The 18542-nt window shown below is 34.6% G+C and overlaps 2 protein-coding genes across 15 annotated transcripts in view; both read left to right on the top strand.

Annotated features, from left to right (window-relative positions):
- phgdh (phosphoglycerate dehydrogenase) overlaps window positions 1–18542 on the top strand; it is a 722740-nt gene that overhangs the window by 318262 nt on the left and 385936 nt on the right. The gene's annotated exons all lie outside the window — the stretch shown is intronic.
- The window catches only part of tns1b (tensin 1b), a 479302-nt gene continuing 472840 nt past the window's right edge, over window positions 12081–18542 (top strand). For all 14 annotated transcript variants that reach the window (XM_087266581.1, XM_087266576.1, XM_087266579.1 and 11 more), the window contains exon 1: window positions 12081–12503. In XM_087266581.1, coding sequence (XP_087122707.1) covers window positions 12399–12503 — 105 coding nt within the window. In that variant the 5' untranslated portion in view covers window positions 12081–12398. The remainder of the gene's footprint in view (window positions 12504–18542) is intronic.

Here is an 18542-nt window from a genome sequence, read left to right as displayed (position 1 = left end):
CAGCATCAACGTTGGATAAAAGAACGGCATCTTAACTGTCTTTCGTGAAACGCAGTTGCTGTTTATTGTAAAGTAAATCAGACTCATTCAAAGTAGCGTCAATGCGCAAAAACATGCTATGAATGCGTGCTACACTTCCGACTGTACAGTGTTTCTTTTTCTTATAATGCAAAGAGTTTTGAGGTAAGGGACGTTTTTATTTGCCATTTACTGACAGTCAGACAGACTCATCCAGTTCACCAAACTCTGTCTTTTAAAATCAAAAGTGGAATATGTCTCCTCATAAAAGCTGGCGTATCAACATGCTGCTACATTGAAAACATATGATTTGCTTCATGCCTTCTGATTGGTTCTCGGGATATAGCGGCTTTTGCTGTCGAAGGCAAGTTGTTTAGAGGCTTTTGGCGACTAACTGCTATTTCTGAATGCGCTGATGGTGGGATTTAGATGATTTGAAGCAAATCAATTTGTTGATGGAGTAGTACGTGCCTAAAGCATTCACTATAGGCATCTTATAGGCCTATTTGGCTATCTGTGTGTGTGCTGCATTTACAGCATTTTTAAAGTTTAACCCAAATAACCCAGTCTGTTTTGACCCCCTCAGTTTTCCCAATGTCATTGCTCCCAGCTAGGAAGCTTCAGATGAACACTAATGCAATCAATGGCTAATAGAAAAAGGACAGAGACAAATTGGGCTCAGTAAGTGCCTGAAAGAGGTGTTTTGATGCTTGACCTTGTCTAGTGTGGCACTAATGTATTTATTCCCCATTAAATGCCTCCCACCTCCACACTAATATGGGATATTTCTTGAAAATTGGCAAGAGCAATAGGAAAAGCCTCAAAATAAATGAAAAATGTCTGCAAAGTTTGAATTTTATAAAAAATTATATAAATGATATGTTTAAAAAAAATTCCAGTGATGGGTTGCAGCTGGAAGAGCATCTGCTTCGTAAAAAATATGCTGGATACGTTGGCGGTTCATTCCGCTGTGGCGACCCCAGATTAATAAAGGGACTAAGCCAAAAAGAAAATGAATAAATGAAAAAATGTTTTTAAAAAATAATTATAGTCATTCTCTCATAAAAGAAAAAAAAAAACGAAAAAAGTAAATCAATGTGATGTGATATGATAATGAGCAACAATATGATATCAAATATTCTTATCAAACCATATGATAAGTGGTCAGCCAATCTCACCGATTTCTGACCAATCAGAAGAGTATGCTTTCAGAAAGGCGGGGTTTAGAGAAATCTGATCATTAAACCAGCCGTTTCAGACATAGTTGATTCTGTAATGTGCATAATGAATACATTTAAATAATTGTTGATCTTGGATGGATGTAAACCTATTGTTAAAATACCTGCAAAGCTAAATTACATGAGGTACTTTAAAGCACGACATATTACTTGGCCTATGACTTGTTTGTGATGTCATTCGTGAGGGTTTTATTTTGTAGATGGATGTGTAAGATTATTGGACCATAATCAGGAATTTTGGTCTCGCCATAGAGGTGTAGCACTAAACAGACTCCTGAAGTTTGGGCTTTACTCCAAAGATAACACCCTGTCCAAAGCGTTATCTAATAGCACTTCTATTTAAATCCACTCAAACACTAAACCCCATCACATGCTTGAAGATATATTGCTGGTTCTCCATATTAAAATGCTTTCAATTTTAATTATGACTGCACTTAAGCTACCATTAAAGGGATAGTTCACCCAACAAATTAAAAATTACTCACTATTCCCCAAGTGCTCTTCTGTTGAACAGTAAAAGGTTGGATGATAACCTGTAACCATTCACTTCCATAGTAGAAATACAAATCCTATGGAGGTCAATGGTTAAAGGTTTCCAGCTTTCTTCAAAATATCTGTCTTTTGTGCTTTGTTGCTTAAATAGGTTGAAAACTAGTGGAAGGAGAGTTAATGATGACAGGATTTTGATATTTGGGTGAACTGTCTCTTTAATGTTGAAAATTAATTACACTTTTTGATGATTCATGAACAAATGATTCTTATGAACAGATTCTTTTCAAGGAATCATTAAAAATAGCCATGTTTTCATCCACCTATTTTTATGTTTAAGTTTTGCAAAAAACAAAACAAAAAAAAAAAACGGCTGATGGAAACACCATGATGCGCATAAATTTTGAAAATGTGCATAAAAAGCTCATGAGTATAACTGTGAAGGATAAACTTTTTATTCGATGAGAAAAGATGCGCATAAACTATGCTGGAAACACTTTTACTGCACAAATTCCAATATGCGCATTAAAAAAGGTCATGTGATTTCGTGAAAATGTGTGTAAATGGACAAACCAGCAGGCTGAGCACACTGTAAAACATCTGAAATGTTGTGTCATTCTAAAATGCCTTACCGTTTAAGTATTAGTGTTATTACATCATCAATGACCTCCAGAATAAAGAGTGTCTGTGCTCCGCGTCTGACATCTTCAAACGCCATCTCACGCTCACTGCATGTCAGGATTGCCTTGTGAGACGCAAGTCATTTATTAGTTGAAGAAAAGATTGACACAGCCACTGCAGCAAATTCCGTTTTTACTGTTGACATTTGGTGGCAGATAATCAGGAAGTGACGATTTTGTTTGCTTTGACTCGTTAGATGGAAACGTTGCTTTATTCACACGTCTTTTATGCGATAATCCAGTTTTGCGCATGAAGTTAATTCACATTTTTGGATGGAAACATAGCTAATAAAACACATGAATTAATCTCAGATGCAGTAGTTTTTAAAGTGTGAATCAGGGGAATGACTCCTCCCCTAACTGAATCTCTATTAAGTTTAGCTCAGCAGGAACCAAGAACTAGTTATTTTATGCATTCTAAACGAACACAATATGTTTTGTTCCCCGAGTTATAAAGAATATACCCAATGCAAAACCAAATAAGCCACTGGACAGAATACACACAAACTCTTGAGGAAGGAAGTCATTATTTAAGCCGTTCCTTATCAGTCCATTCAATTCAGCCAGTCCAGGCCTGAGCAAGCAGAGTCTAATACAACAGCCCAAACTCAAGCACTAAAGCTGCTAGGAATAAATTCAATATGCGTCCACTCACATGCACTTTATGGCCAAAAGCTTTTACATGCATCCACTTAGTCGAATAAGTGATGTATTGATTCAGGGATTTAAATTTTCCATTAAGCGCAATTAAAAAAAGCTGTTTCTCCTGACGAAGGTCGACCAGGAGCGCACATTTTTAAGCATGACGCTGTTTATCTGTTTTTGACCACTTAAGCAAGCTTTCTGCTCTCCTAAATACAACAGAAAAGTCTTTAATTAAATCAGACAAGCCTGTGATTTCCATGCAAAACCTACTCTCTGAGCTTTGGATGTACTGTACTTGCCAAAAGTGAGGTTAGGATACAATCAGTAATCACAAAATCGTCACGCCATAATACTAAACAGAGTCTTTATTTTGTATTTCAAGAGTTTACACTTAGCTGATGATTGATTATAAGCTTGTTTGGCATGCTGTCCTGGGAGAGAGCCCTGAGCTCATAAGATCCTCGAGCCCGGGGCTCCCTCCCGTTTTCAGGGCAAGAGGGAAGTTTGAGCACAGGTAGATTTTGAGAACTCCCCTGCTGTAGTAGCTAATGAACAGATAGTGTTTGCTCTTAAGAGATAACTACTTACTAGGAGCATGTCTATAGTACTGATCTGGATAAGTAAATTTACTTAAGTTGTATGTTTTTGAACTGTCGGAGGAAACTGGGGAACCCGGGGGAAACACACGTGAGCACGGGGAGAATGTGTAAACTGCACAAAAACATTGGCTGGCTTGGTAAGGACTAGAACCAGTTACGTTCTTGCTGTGAGGCAACAGAGCTAACCACTGGGCCACCATGACACCCAACTAGGAAAGGAGGAGTAGGGGTGGAAGGGGGGATTCTTCAAAACGAAGATGGCTGTTATGAAACTTAGGTTATTTATCATAAATTGAATAATGCAGGACCAGCCGAAAGCAATCATAAGCATGTGATCCTCTCTAAATTAGTTTATATATAAACTTCACTAAATAGCTTACAGAAAATGACAAGGGCTTGTTTTTGCTGTTGACATTGAAATCGATGCACATGTTTCCATGGGTTAAGGTCTTGAATAGCCATTCTTTTAAGTAAATACAATCATCACTCATTCATTTTCCTTCAACTTAGTCCCTTCATTTATCAGGGGTCGCCACAGCGGAATGAACCGCCAACTCATCCAGCATAAGTTTTACACAGCGGATGCCCTTCCAGCTGCAACCCAGTACTGGGAAACACCCATACACTCTCGCACTCACACTCATACACTCATATACTCATGATTTATTTCATTTTGTTGCATTTCTTTGACTGTATTAGCAGTAATATGGTCGATATAGTGGTCTGTTGTGAGAAAGATGAAGCTGAGCTGAAAGGCAAAGCTCTCAATTTACTGGTCATTCTACGTTCCTACTCTCACTTCAATTCAATTCATCTTTATTTATATAGCTCTTTTATAGTGTTGATTGTGCCAAACAATCATGGAACAAACCAATTGATGAAAGTGAAGGAATAAACTCAAGAAAAAACACTCTCAACAATGGTCATGAGCAGGCACGTGCACACATAGGGCTCAACCTGTGCAGTGCACATGCCCTTTTCAGTCTTGGATAGTAAGTGCCCTTCCAAAATGATCAAAAGTGCCCTGGCGACGCAGCACACCATCAGTCCCACCCTTCAGTAGGCGCGCAACAACACCGCTCTTGAGTACGTGCGCGATAACACCGCTCTTCAGTACGCGCGCATCCACTCTGCAGATCTGTTTAAAATGCATCAAAATTGGCTATATTCACTGAGAAATGGATACAAATATTTATTATGCTGTTATGCTGATCACTATATATAAACACACACACACACACACACACACACACACATATATATATATATATATATATATATATATATATATATATATATATATATATATATGTATGTATGTATGTATGTATATATATATATATATATATATATATATATATATATATATATGTATATATATATATATATATATATATATATATATATGTATGTATATATATATATATATATATATATATATATATATATATATATATATATATATATATATATATATATATACATACATACATACATACATACAGTTGAAGTATGTATATAAATATAATATATAAATACACAGTTGAATTATTAGCCCCCTTTGAATATTTTTTTCTTTTTTAAAATATTTCCCAAATGATGTTTAACAGAGCAAGGAAACTTTCACAGTATGTCTGATAGCATTTTGTCTTCTGGAGAAAGTCTTATTTGTTTTATTTTGACCAGAATAAGAGCAGTTTTTATTTTTGAGTTTTTAATTTTTTTAAAAACTATTTTAAGGTCAAAATTATTAGCCCATTTAAGTTTTATTTTTTCGATAGTCTACAGAACAAACCATTGTTATACGATAACTTGCCTAATTAACCTAGTTAAGCCTTTAAATGTCACTTTAAGCTGTATACTCGTATCTTAAAGAATATCTAGTAAAATATTATTTACTGTCATCATGGCAAAGATAAAATAAATCAGTTATTAGAAAGGAGTTATTAAAACTATTATGATTAGAAATGTGTTGAAAAAATCTCTCTGTTAAACAGAAATTGGGGGAAAAAAATAATTCAGGGGGGCTAATAATTCTGACTTCAACTGTATGTATTATTTGGGTCAAGAAACTATCTGAGTTTGCAGCGTTTCCTCTTCCCTTACTGATTTGCCTTTCTGGAAACTTTTTCCTGTCACACATATGTATACCTCAGTCAACTGAAGGGAAGCATCTAAATATTTATGACTTTACTCTTATAAAGGAATTAAGTGGTTTAATGCATTTACATGACCGTGTGCATTGTTGGCTTATTAAGCGTAATTAGGTAAAGAATATGCATATAAACAGGCTCATTGTGTACAGGGTGACAAAAGGATGTTATTCAATGTTATTCAAAATGCGCTTATATGGAGACGGTTTTAGCATGTGTTGTGAATAATTACACATGACTAACCTCAGTTAATGTTAATGAATTTGCTAAATTTAATAACATTAAAACAAGTACACATGTATGGTATAATATAACACAAATTAGAAATCATTCTCTGCATACAAATGTAAAATAATCCCATTATTTTATATTTCATGTAAAAGCTTTCGCATGAATGATGGAAAATCTGAAAAAGTGTCACCAAATTCTGACAGCTCAGGATATATTATATTATTTCAGACTTACTGTAACCATTTAAACTCTAAGTTTAACCTACTCATGCAGTAATTCATTTCTAATAGAAACTGAAACAAGAAATTGTATATGCAAAATCTTTTTATAAACAGCCGTTCACCATTTGTTAGAGATATTCGGGTGTGAAGGGCAAATATAACCATCACAAATGGCGCATTAAGAAGGAATGTACACTGAACATTCCCAGCCAAGATATTGTAGCCTCTGAACCTTTAATTTTAGGGTAGTAAATGAAAACAATGGCAGGATCAGTGACGGATCAGTAACTGTGTGTATTGATTAAACACATGTTGATTGTATTGCTTTGATCTCGCCCGCTTACAACTTTATTACAACTAGAAAAGGAAAGTCTATAAAAACAAACTGTAACTGGATTATACACAAAGCCTCGTATAGATAAAAATAGTCTGAATTGCTTGAAATTGTGATAGTTGTATTATCCAGAATAGATGCAAAAAGTGAAAGTTTGCTTTAGCAAACCCATTGTAACTCAGTACTGTTAAGTTTATTTATTTTTTATAATTATGTGCAATAGTTATTTTTTCTTAATAATTGTACTTATTTTATGATAAATAGATAGATAATAATAGATATATAGTTATACATAAATATATTAGAGTGCAGTTTTATAGAATAGCGTATATATTTTACATGTATATTAACCTCAGTATTTTATGGAAGACAAAAATGGATACAATAAAGATACAATAAAGAAAAATATACTATAAAATATTTATAAGGTACAACAACCCAAAAAGAAAATTGTTTCTAAAAAAATTAAATGAAGATCTCAATTACCCCCTCAAAGTGAGCATTAAAATCTCAACAACAACAAAAATATTTTAAAAATAAATAAAATCTTAAAAAAAATAAAATAAATAAAATCTTCCAAAAACAAACAAAAAAAAAAAAATCTCAAAAAACACACAAAAACTGTAATAATAATAATAATAATATGATAATCTCTAAAAAATAAATAAATAAAATAAAACCCACTCGGAGTGAGTGTTAAAATAAAAAATAAAGAAAATCTAAAAAATAATAAATAAATAAATAAATTTAAAGATGTAATAAATAAATAAAATCCCCCCCAAAAATAAAAATAAATAAATAAATAAATAAATAAATAAATAAATAAATAAAATCTCCCCCCAAAATAAAATAAAATAAAATCTCCAAAAAATTTAATAAATAAAATTTCCCAAAAAATAAAATCAATTAAATCTTCCTAAAAACATCTAAAAAATAATACAATCTAAAATAATAATAAATAAATAAATAAACAAACAAACAAACAAACAAACAAACAAATAAATAAATAAATAAATAAATAAATCTTCAAACAATAAACAAAATAAAATCTCATTTACCCACTTGGAGTAAAAAAGTCAGAGGATTAAAATCTCCCAACAAATATAATAAAGAAACAAAATAAACATTGACATCATTGGCCAAGCCCAGAGATTGTACCATTTTAGAGTTTGGTGGGGTAGTATGTACACAAATAAACACATAAAAGACATTAAAACAAAATAAAAAAATAATGGAAGTAAATAAGTATGCATGCATATCTCCAAATACAACACAGCAACCAACCAACATGAATATAAACAACAGAACAATGTTTTTTTCTTTTTGTTTTTTTGTCACTGGCCATGAGGTCGTGACCCTGATGATGTCACTCCAAAATGGCTGCTCTAAATGCAAGGTGGGAAAATGTATAAATGTCCTAAGTTGCAATCTAAACAGGTTTAATTCTGCAGAGTGGACACAAGTGAGTGTATGTTGTCTTCCTATGGTTCATTTTTGTAATAAATGGTGTTTAAAGGAGCTTGTATCTGTGGTTATTTTGGTGTGTTATGGAAAATGGGATATCGTTTGATTTGGTTTGGTATTGAAATGGTACATAAACACAGTGATAACCTTAGAAGGTAGACAAAAAAATCTAAATGTATTCACATAAAACAAACACTGTGTATACATCTGTGTATACATATTTGTTTGCTGGTGTTCTGTTGATTTTCTATCGATGTCTTACATTGTCAGATTGTCCAACCATTGTGATGATGCACCCATCAGATTTTGCTGCCAGTGTAAATTTTAATGTGTAATAGTGTGATGTGTACCTGTAATATTGCCCAAACCTACCTAATCCCTAACGCCAATCTCAGAACCATTCAAATACAGTGTTAATAACATAATATATACACTGGCAATCGGACCATGTTTGAAAGTGTTTGCATATTAGTGTATGGGTGCAATATGTATTGAGGTAAAGTTGGTTTTACATTCGCACATTCATTTATTTTTGGACTGTGATAACTTGTTTCATGTTCCCTATATTGTTTACCGTGCTACTTTGAATATTCGATCTGAAATTGGATGCAGGCATGACTTCAAAACAACATTAGCACTATTTAATTGACTATGAACAACGTTGTACTTTGAAAGTCATTGGCTGCTAATATGATTTCCCTATTTAATATTTGCAAAGCATACGTTTCTGAAGTCATATTGTTAAGGAGAAACCCTGAATGTGCAAATGTAAAACCATCTTCACCTCAATGCAATATGTGACAGTCACAGTGTACTTCTCAATCCTACACTGTTATGTTTAGTTTACACAGTGTGTTTAGTTTTTATAGTCTATATTTCAAATATTGTCTGGAAATATATTTTCCACTCAATAAAACAAACGATGGATGGATGGATTGATTGATTGATTTAAAAGAGGGGTCTGGATGCAGACCTGGGGCCTCATGTACGAAGACTTGCGTGGAAATCTTACTAAAACATTGCGTACGCACAAAGCTGTAAATGTGCGTACGCAGAAAAAAATTCAGATGTATGAAACACTGCGTACGCCGAATCTCACGCATATTCTTTTGTACATCCGAATGAACGTGAAACTGAGCGCAACATGCACGAGCACAAAACCCCTCCCTGCCTCCTTCCCCGTATGAATATGCTAATGACTATGCTAATGGAAAAACCCAACGAAAAAGCAATGGCAAAATCAAACAAAAAGAGAAACTTTGAACAGAATGTGAATTGGAGGTGCTGCTTTCGGAGGTAGACCGGAGAAAAGCGGTGTTATTTGCAAGTTTGTTCTCCGGAATTAACAACAAAAGAAAAAAATAGAGTGGGAGAGTTTAGCTGGTACGGTTAACACAGTAACATCGCACTGAGTGCATTTAAAAAAGAAATAGTGTGGTTTATATCTGTAAAGTGTTGCAGTACTCTTAGCAGTCTAAGTGGCGCACCTCATAAGAAGCATATGATCATATACTGACACGTTCTAGCATAAACTCGGCTCGAATCCAGCGTCTGATGAACTTTTTCTTCTATTTTTCCCCGCTACATATCATATTTTGCCCACTATTTATCACGAGAAAGACAAGTAGGAATCATCAATAAGTTTGTGCATCATATTTTATTTGCACATTTATTGAATGGAAATGTTTCTGATTCACGCATGCAAATTCATCTTTAGATAGTGTCTTTATAGCAATGTGCGTGCGGTAGATTGCTCAGATTACATTGGGAAAACAGGCGACCGCTGCAAATTGTGCTTTAATATTTAGCTGGTCAACTGTATGGTATGGAAATCTTACATACCTACTATATGAACCCGTCTCATACAGCTGCCATTGCAAGGATCAGACACTTTGTAGAGAAGAATTTAACACAACTGCCTCTAGGAGTCGCCAATGGAAATAAAACAGACACGCACAAAAAATGTGCGTACGCCTGCCAGAAAGCTGCCGTGAACCTGCGCACATTCCCACGTTCAGTTCATTGTTAGTAAATCCAAACGTGAGCGATTCTGAGCGTGAAACCTGGCGTACGCAAAGTTTTTGTGCGTACGCAGCGTTGATACATGAGGCCCCTGGTGCATCTGAGCTGCATCCAATGCTTTTTAACCTTCCTGCCATGTTCGCCTCCCGCCCCTTACTTTGGTGATTCCAGTCAAAATTGACTGGTCTCTTTTACAGTTTTTCTCAGTGGCTTTGGTGCATTTCTCAATACACTATTTCCATTTCCAAATTGTTTCTAAAAAAATTAAATGAAGATCTCAATTACCCCCTCAAAGTGAACGTTAAAATCTCAACAACAACAAAAATAACAAAAAAATAAATAAAATCTCAAAAAAATAAATAAATAAATAAAATCTTCCAAAAATAAAACAAAACAAAAAAATCTCCCAAAAAACAAATAAAATAAGAAAAACTGTAATAATAATAGTACTACTACTACTAATAATAATAATATGATAATCTCAAAAAAATAAATAAATAAAATAAAACACACTCGGAGTGAGTGTTAAAATCTCAAAATAAATAAATAAATAAAATCTAAAAAATAATAATAATAAATATATATTTAAAGATGTAATAAATAAATAAAATCCAAAAAATAAATAAATAAATAAATAAATAAAATCTCCCCCAAAAATAAAATAAATGGATTGATGGATTGATTGATTGATTTAAAAGAGTGGTCTGGATGCAGACCTGGTGCATCTGAGCTGCATCCAATGCTATTTAACCTTCCTGCCATGTTCGCCTCCCGCCCCTTACTTTGGTGTTCCCAGTCAAAATTTCATTTGCACAACAGTTAATGCATTTCTCAAAACAATGAGTACAAACTGAACAACCTAGTTGATAATCTGCAAAAGCGAAAGCGTGCAAAAGCGTGTCACTTGCTCAAAATGGAGAGCTCATTCCTCAAAAGCAAGTATTGATGTCAATGTCAGTGTCCTCAAGATGAAAAGTCCTGACACCATTATGAACAAGGTAGTCAAATGGCTTTGTCGTGTTTTCATTATGACAGTTTACTCTGTACATTTTTTTCCAATGCAAAAAAGTCAGATTTTGGTGACGCTTCCTGCAGGTGAGCTGTGAGATTAACTTAAATATTCTACTATATTTATTTGATTTATTATTAAATATGTCGTATTAAAAGGATCTAAGAAATGGCATTTCCCATTGTTTGATTACTTTGGACAAAACAAGAACAAAAACAGCCTCGTTGTTAAATACAGACATAAAAGTGGCTAATAGTTCCAACCGCTGCACGCCAAATAAGTCAACATTCTCAGTTGTATAGAGAAACCAGTCACGCAAATGTAAAGGTAATGATGATTAGAGTTATAATAACCTGCCTCTGTGTGCTTCACGCCTGCGAGGCTGCGACTGGTGTTGCATCAGAGTCGCACAAGTCAATTGATTCACAAACTATCAACAAGACAAAAACAATTGATAAGACATTTTTTTATTTATTGAAGAAAAGGCCCAAATACTCTGCCATGGTAAAGAATAACTAAGTAAATTAAAGAATTCAGGAGCTTTAAATCTGTGTGTGTTTTTGAAATAACAAAATAAATGTATATTATTATGTTGTAAATAAAATATAGAATAATAGTAGAAGGCAACATAAATGTTTTGCTAATAAATTTAAGTTTGAAATAAGCTTTTTTCTCTAGACAATCCGTTTAGGAGAAAAGGTCAGACAGGTGAGCCTTCAAAACATTTTTGGAGAAGGAGGTGGGCCTCGAAGTGGAAACTGTTGTGAACCCCAGGTGTAGGGTACAGACAGGTATAGTATTTTGATAAAGTACTAGTTGATTTAGTTTAGTCTTTTAGTCTATAATTTAACTACAGTCAGAAGATTTTTTTTTAAACTGCCAATAAAACAAAAGTTTTGTTCTACAGACAGACAATAGTAGCAGGCTCTGTTTACATTTGTGTTTGCCATGTATTTCCTGTAGCTCTGAGAGAGAGAGAGAGAAAGAGTGAGTGAGAGAGTGTGTGTGAGTGAGTTAGCAAGAGAAAGAGAGAGATCCCAGTTTTCAAACTTTCCCCGTCACTCCTCAACTCTTCCTCTTCCCACAGCCTCTCGTCACTCTGAATGGGAGTTTTGTGGTGAAAGCTCGTGGATTTACCGCCTGTTGGACGCGTTTTGGGCTGAAATGCGCGCGAGTGTTTGACTGGAGCGCGCGCGTACCTGCGGGACTGACCGACCTTCAGGAGGAATATACACAAACACACAAACCACGAGTTTTATCGCTCGCGTTGGATATGCTCACCTGAACCTGTCTGGATGGGATGCACCGTGAGCTTCATCTGCTGTGAAGACGATTTTCTGCAGATGCCTTTGGATCAGCATGTGGAGAAAAAGAAAGAGGAAAAGAGGCTGCTATTTAAGGTAGGACGCGGGGATATCTAGTCTATAAGTTCTTTAAGTTATCGAGGTAAAGTTGGTTTCATATTCACATTTATCCTACATTCTTACTACGGCATTTTGAATATTCAGTTTGAAATAACCTATGACTTGGAAACAACATTAACGTTAGCTCTATTTATTTGTCTGTGAGCAGTGTTGTAATTTCATTTGCTGCTAGCATGATTCCACTATTTAGGATTTCCAAATAATACTTTTCTGAAATTATATTATTAAGGAGAAAGTCTGAATGTGTGAATATAAAACCAACTTAACCTCAATCTTGAAGTTGTGCTGTGAACTTGACATTGAAGCTGTTTTGCTGTATTGAAATGCTGGTTTGGGAATGAATGTTTGGAAACGCGAGGACCACAATGGAAATATGTTTTGTTTTTAAAACTTTATTGTGTATATTCTTGACGAATTAAATATATTCACTTCTTTCCTGTCCATAAAAAGAGAAAGAAATGAAATAATGTTTTAAAAAACGCAAGTTGTTGTTCACACAGGTGTTTTGTTTTTAAGATTATTAGGAAGTTTATGCAGTCAAAAGTTTGGACAGGCATTTTAGCCTATGTAATTTCGCATAATCATAATGATCGATATACACTCTTTAATATTATTTTAAAGTACGGACGCATCTTTAGCTTTTATCCCATTCATCATGATTAAATGCTTTTGGGATGAGTTAAAAATATCCATCCATCCATCCATCCTCGAGGCTAAAATAACAGAAATAGCAAAATAACATGATCCTAGTGAACAAACTTTTTAATAAAAGTTTGATATGCTGTTATGTTTATGGTTCTAAATCTGTCTTGCACTGCATTAAATATTTTGTGTATTTCATACTCATTTGAGATAAGCACAAATATTTCTTTTTACATTAAAGTATCCTATATACATTAATGACAATAGGGTAAAAGTATTGCCACTTAAGTTCAGATTCGGACCATTTATACTGATTAAAATGATTTACATGATGAGTAGCACAATCCAGATCAGGTATTCTGACTAGGCATGGGCTGGTATAAGTTTCTGACGGTTTGATAACCTTGGGTAAAAGTATTACGGTATTACGGTATTGTGATTTCTGCTCTAAAATAAGTTCTTTTTAAATGTCTGGGTAAAACAAAACAAAACAAAAAAAAAAAACACTTTTGTCCCCCCATTGAACACAATTTATTGTTTTCTAAGAATCATTTATAATATTTTAGAGCAGTAAACATTCGTTAGTTTTCTTTTCGGCTTAGTCCCTTAATTAATCAGGAGTCGCCAAACCTTGACTTTTCCAAACCACGGTTAACCTTGAAACCGATTATCATCCCATGCCTAATTCTGACTGCTTTAAGATTACTGTAAGATTACTGACCTTTAGATCCATGAACAGGATTCCTGGAGGAGTCCTATAGGCTGTATTAGGGATGAACTGATATAACTTTTTTACAAACCGATACGAGTATAAGTATTTTAATTTGTGTACTTGCTGATACTGTGTACTGATTCCGATTCTTCTTAGATTTGGTTTAAATTAAAGTGCTATTAATGAAAATGAAAAGATGAAAATGATAATGAACTAGAAATGATAATGAATGAGATTTTTTTATTTTTGCCTATCACAAGGATGAACACAAGGCTAACTACATTTTGCTTGGTTTTAACAAAAAAGTCAGTGTCATCACAAAATGTAAACATACCCAGATAAAGGAAATGAAAAGCGATGCATAGTTAACACACCCAATTTAACAAAAAGTGAGCAGAACTATTGCTCATTAGCATTCAGTTACACAGTGGCTGCGTCCAAAACCGCCTACTACTCAGTAGGTACTGCAATTGAATTTAAACGTACTACTCGGCCATTAGAAAAGTACGTTCTATACAGTATGAATGTGAAAAGTATGAATGGAATTCAGACGTACTACATCCCCCATTTTGACATAGTCACGTGACGTACCTGCATCATTTGCGTCGCTCTACTCCCATTCATGAATTCGCTCGCGGGGCATCATGGGATAGCGCAGCATGCATGGAATGCACACTTCAGAATCTCGCCGGAAGTAGTAAGTCATCCGAGTACTTCTCGCATACTGTTTTCGAATTCTATGAATTCGGACATACTACTCTGCTCGCATACTGATTTTAGCATACTGTATAGTATGGAAGTTTGCAGTTTCGTACACAGCCACAGTTCCAAAACAGCCTCCTGCTTTTAAGTACACAAATTTTCTAAAACTTGGACAATGTGCACCATTAAAACTATTGAACGGCATTAGTGAACTGTGTACTTACCACTATGGTGTGTCTTCAGATTAGGGATGCTAACGATTACTCGATGATCCAGTGATTGTCAATAACCCTGTAAATCGATAGGCCTTATTGATGACCGATTTAGCATGGACATTTTAAGGGTAAGGTTTCCTGACACACGTCCATGACTTCACACATTACATAATCAAGTGTGTGCAGTTTACATTATTGCATGGGTTCACTCTCTTGACACTGCAGATTGGGGACGCATAAAATCCTGTTATGCGCGGTTTTCTGTTATATTTGTGAGTGCTGCTGTTAATTGGTGGGTCAAAAGTAGGCTACATGATGTTTAAATATGGTTTAGTCGCGGGTGGATAAAATCAATCATTGGTTTTAGCAAATTTTAACTAGGCCTATCGACCCGATAATGGTATCGGCACATCCTTAGATGTAATGAAGACCACAACCCCCATGATTCCACACTCACTCACTGTATCATCAAACTGCACCTTTTTTTGTTATGAATATGCACCCTCTAGTTGTGTATGCTACATACTGTGCCTTTAATTTGTTAATTTTTCCACAAATCAAGAAGCATGAGTCGCAAATAAATTTACATGGCTTTTTTTAAGTACAATTTATAATCTTGCTCTCCATAAAAAATAACTGTAAACTGATTATCAGCGTTTCCAAATACAATATAATCTAACAAATAGCACAAATCCAATTGCATAATAGGTTACGCTAAGCATCTCAATTGGAAGCGTAACTATTTTAAATGCAGAAAAGTTATTTTGTACAATTTTATTCATATAAAAAATATTTACTATTTATTATTTACATTTTTATTATTTCATTCATATAAAAATGTATGATATTTAAAAGGAGACATGCTCCCAAATCCCACCTGTAAAGCTTTAATAAGCAGATTAGCAAATCATCCCTAAAGTCTATGACTGAGATTATACAAATTCATCCACTAAATCAAACAAATTGCTGTGAAATCTTAAGGTTTCAACCCATTGACACTTTTTTGAAAGGCACAAATTATACTTGTGAGCAATTCCATTGACACTGTCCACCATGCCATTAAAACAAATGAAGTTTCCACCAAAATAGCAAAACATCCTCTACAGTTTTTGTGTAGGCAAGTATTTTAGAGTAAAAATGTCCCTATCAGTGATTTTAAACAATTACACTGTATTTGATTTACCAAATTCACACAAGTGGCAATTTCACATCTGTCACATCCATAACAGAGTGATGTCACATCTATAAAGAAGTTTTCCCCTCATAAATAAAAATAGTTAAACAAAACATAATCGATCATTTGTGCTCTATAGAGAGCCAATTCTTATACTTTTGATTGGGATTTCCTCTTTTGGGTTGTGCATTTTAGTTTACAGAACTTCTACAAAGTATGTTGTATACCAGGGGTCCTCAATGTCTACATTAAAAGGTACAAATCTGAATTTTTTTAAGGTCAAAAGTCCTGGAACAATAAACATCCATAACATGCATCACAAGTCAATACAATTGATTTTTATTTAAATAAAGTGGCATTTGCATTCAAAACAAATTAAATACAATGCAACTGTGGCAAAAAAAAACTCTAATATAAGTGCATTTTTTTTTTACAAAACACAACAAATGGTAGGCCAATAGTATCTGGATGCAGCCATGATGATGCAAGCTGAGACTGCATATCTCAGATGCAATGTCAGACACAATGCACTCAATAGAGCTAGAGATGTCACTGTGAGGGGTAGGGTTAGGGGTGGGCATTGCATGCAGGCCAACTGCACCAGGTCTGCATCCAGACTTCTCTCCAAAAAAAAGTGGAAAATACAAGAGGTGTGTAATGAAAAGTTTAGCTGTTGTAGTTTTGCGGTCCTTATATCCGTATTTTGTGGATACGGCTGTTTAAAATGTCTGTGTTTTGTTTCATAGTGTCGTTTCACAACTCCAGTTGTCTCATTACAAATCAAGCAGAACAGCATTGTGGCTTGTGGCAAAATACATGCCAACTTATCTGTCCATTCAGCTCTGAACTGTCGATTCTCTTCATAAGATTTTGTTTTCCATTTGGCCGACTTCTTCAGCCATTCAAATGATTGCTTTGCCTCGTATGATCAATCACTGGATGTCATGAAAACACATGAGTGATGCAGGAAAACTTTTAATATTTTGTCTTCTATGTTATAAAACAAAAATACAAACAACTAAACAAGGTCCCGAGTCCGTACTTTGAGAAGCCCTGTTGTATACTTTAAATAAGGATGCAACGATTAACCAATTTCACTCTTAACTGCGCTTTAATTTGTCACTGTTAATTAACCGTAAAGGCTTCTTAACACCAGTTTTGCCAGCTGTGTGCTAGTTTAAATTTGAGCTTGAACACCTACACACACTGGATTAAAGGCTGATTTTAACTATGGCTGAGGCTATTAACTAAGGGTTATTCACATATCCAGTCTTTTGCGTGGCGCAAGTTCATTATTTCCAATGGAGGTGCATGCATATTGGAGCGGCGTGAAAGAAACTGAAAGAATGCTGCGAGCACACCACGAATCACATGACAAGAACTGACCAATCTGCTTCATACTCTTTTTGGAATATACACATTTCTACTCCAAAGAGAGAAAATATACAAAGGAAAACACCAAGCAATTTTGTAGTGTGGTTGATTAAAAGTGCCTTTCAGACAAATTTAGCAGGTTTTGATTAAATTTTTTCTCTTTAAAAGGGAAATACTTAGCTAATATGATGCTTACATTTACATTAGACAAATACTATTTTTTTATTTATTCTTCTTCTTATTTTTTTTAATGTGTTGTCATTTATTTTTAGTGCAAACTTACATGTCTTTAAATGCCAAAAATTGTTTTCACCTTTTTTAATACCAAAGAGAAATGGACTATTGTTTGTTTTTTATTATTATTTTGTGCTGTATTAATTGGTTACTGAGCAGCAATAAATCCTTTAAAATATAAGCAGTTTTCATCTGATTTTCTAAAACTCTGTAGTGATTGCATTTAGGAAGAGAGATGAGGTTCTCAAGGTGAATGCGTACCTTGGCACTAAGGGTCAAACAACAAAAAATAAGGTTAAGAATCTTGGTGTGACACTGGAGTCAGATCTGAGTTTCAATAGTCATGTCAAAGCAGTAAGTTAACCAGCATGCTATAATCTTAAAAACATTGCAAGAATCAGATGCTTTGTTTCCAGTGAGGACTTAGAGAAACTTGTTCATGCTTTTATCAGCAGCAGGGTGGATTACTGTAACAGCCTTCTCACCGGGCTTCCCAAAAAGACAGTCAGACAGTTGCAGCTCATCCAGAACGCTGCGGCCAGAATTCTGACCAAAACCAGGAAATCAGAGCACATCACACCTGTCCTCAGGTCTTTACAATGACTCCCAGTTACATTCAGAATAGATTTTAAATTATTATTACTGGTCCATAAATCACTAAATGGCCTAGGAGTTCAATACATTACAGATTTGCTCACTAAATACAAACTTAACAGATCACTCAGATTTTTAGGATCACATAAACCAGAAACTCCAAGAGTCCAGTCAAAGCAGGGTGAGTCCGCCTTCAGCTGCTATGCCCCTCGCTGCTGGAATCAACTTCCAGAAATGATCAGATGTGCTCCAACATTAGGCACATTCAAATCAAGACTGTAAACACATCTGTTTAGCTGTACTAATACTGAATGAGCACTGTGCAAGGTCCCAAGATCACACTATTGGGTTTTTCTTTTTTTTTTCAT

This window comes from Danio rerio, chromosome 9 (genome assembly GCF_052040795.2).
Source record: "Danio rerio strain M-AB ecotype USA chromosome 9, GRCz13ab, whole genome shotgun sequence".
Classification (NCBI taxonomy): Eukaryota; Metazoa; Chordata; class Actinopteri; order Cypriniformes; family Danionidae; genus Danio; species Danio rerio.
Note: the sequence above shows the minus strand (reverse complement) of the source record. Positions and strands in the feature narration are given on the sequence as shown.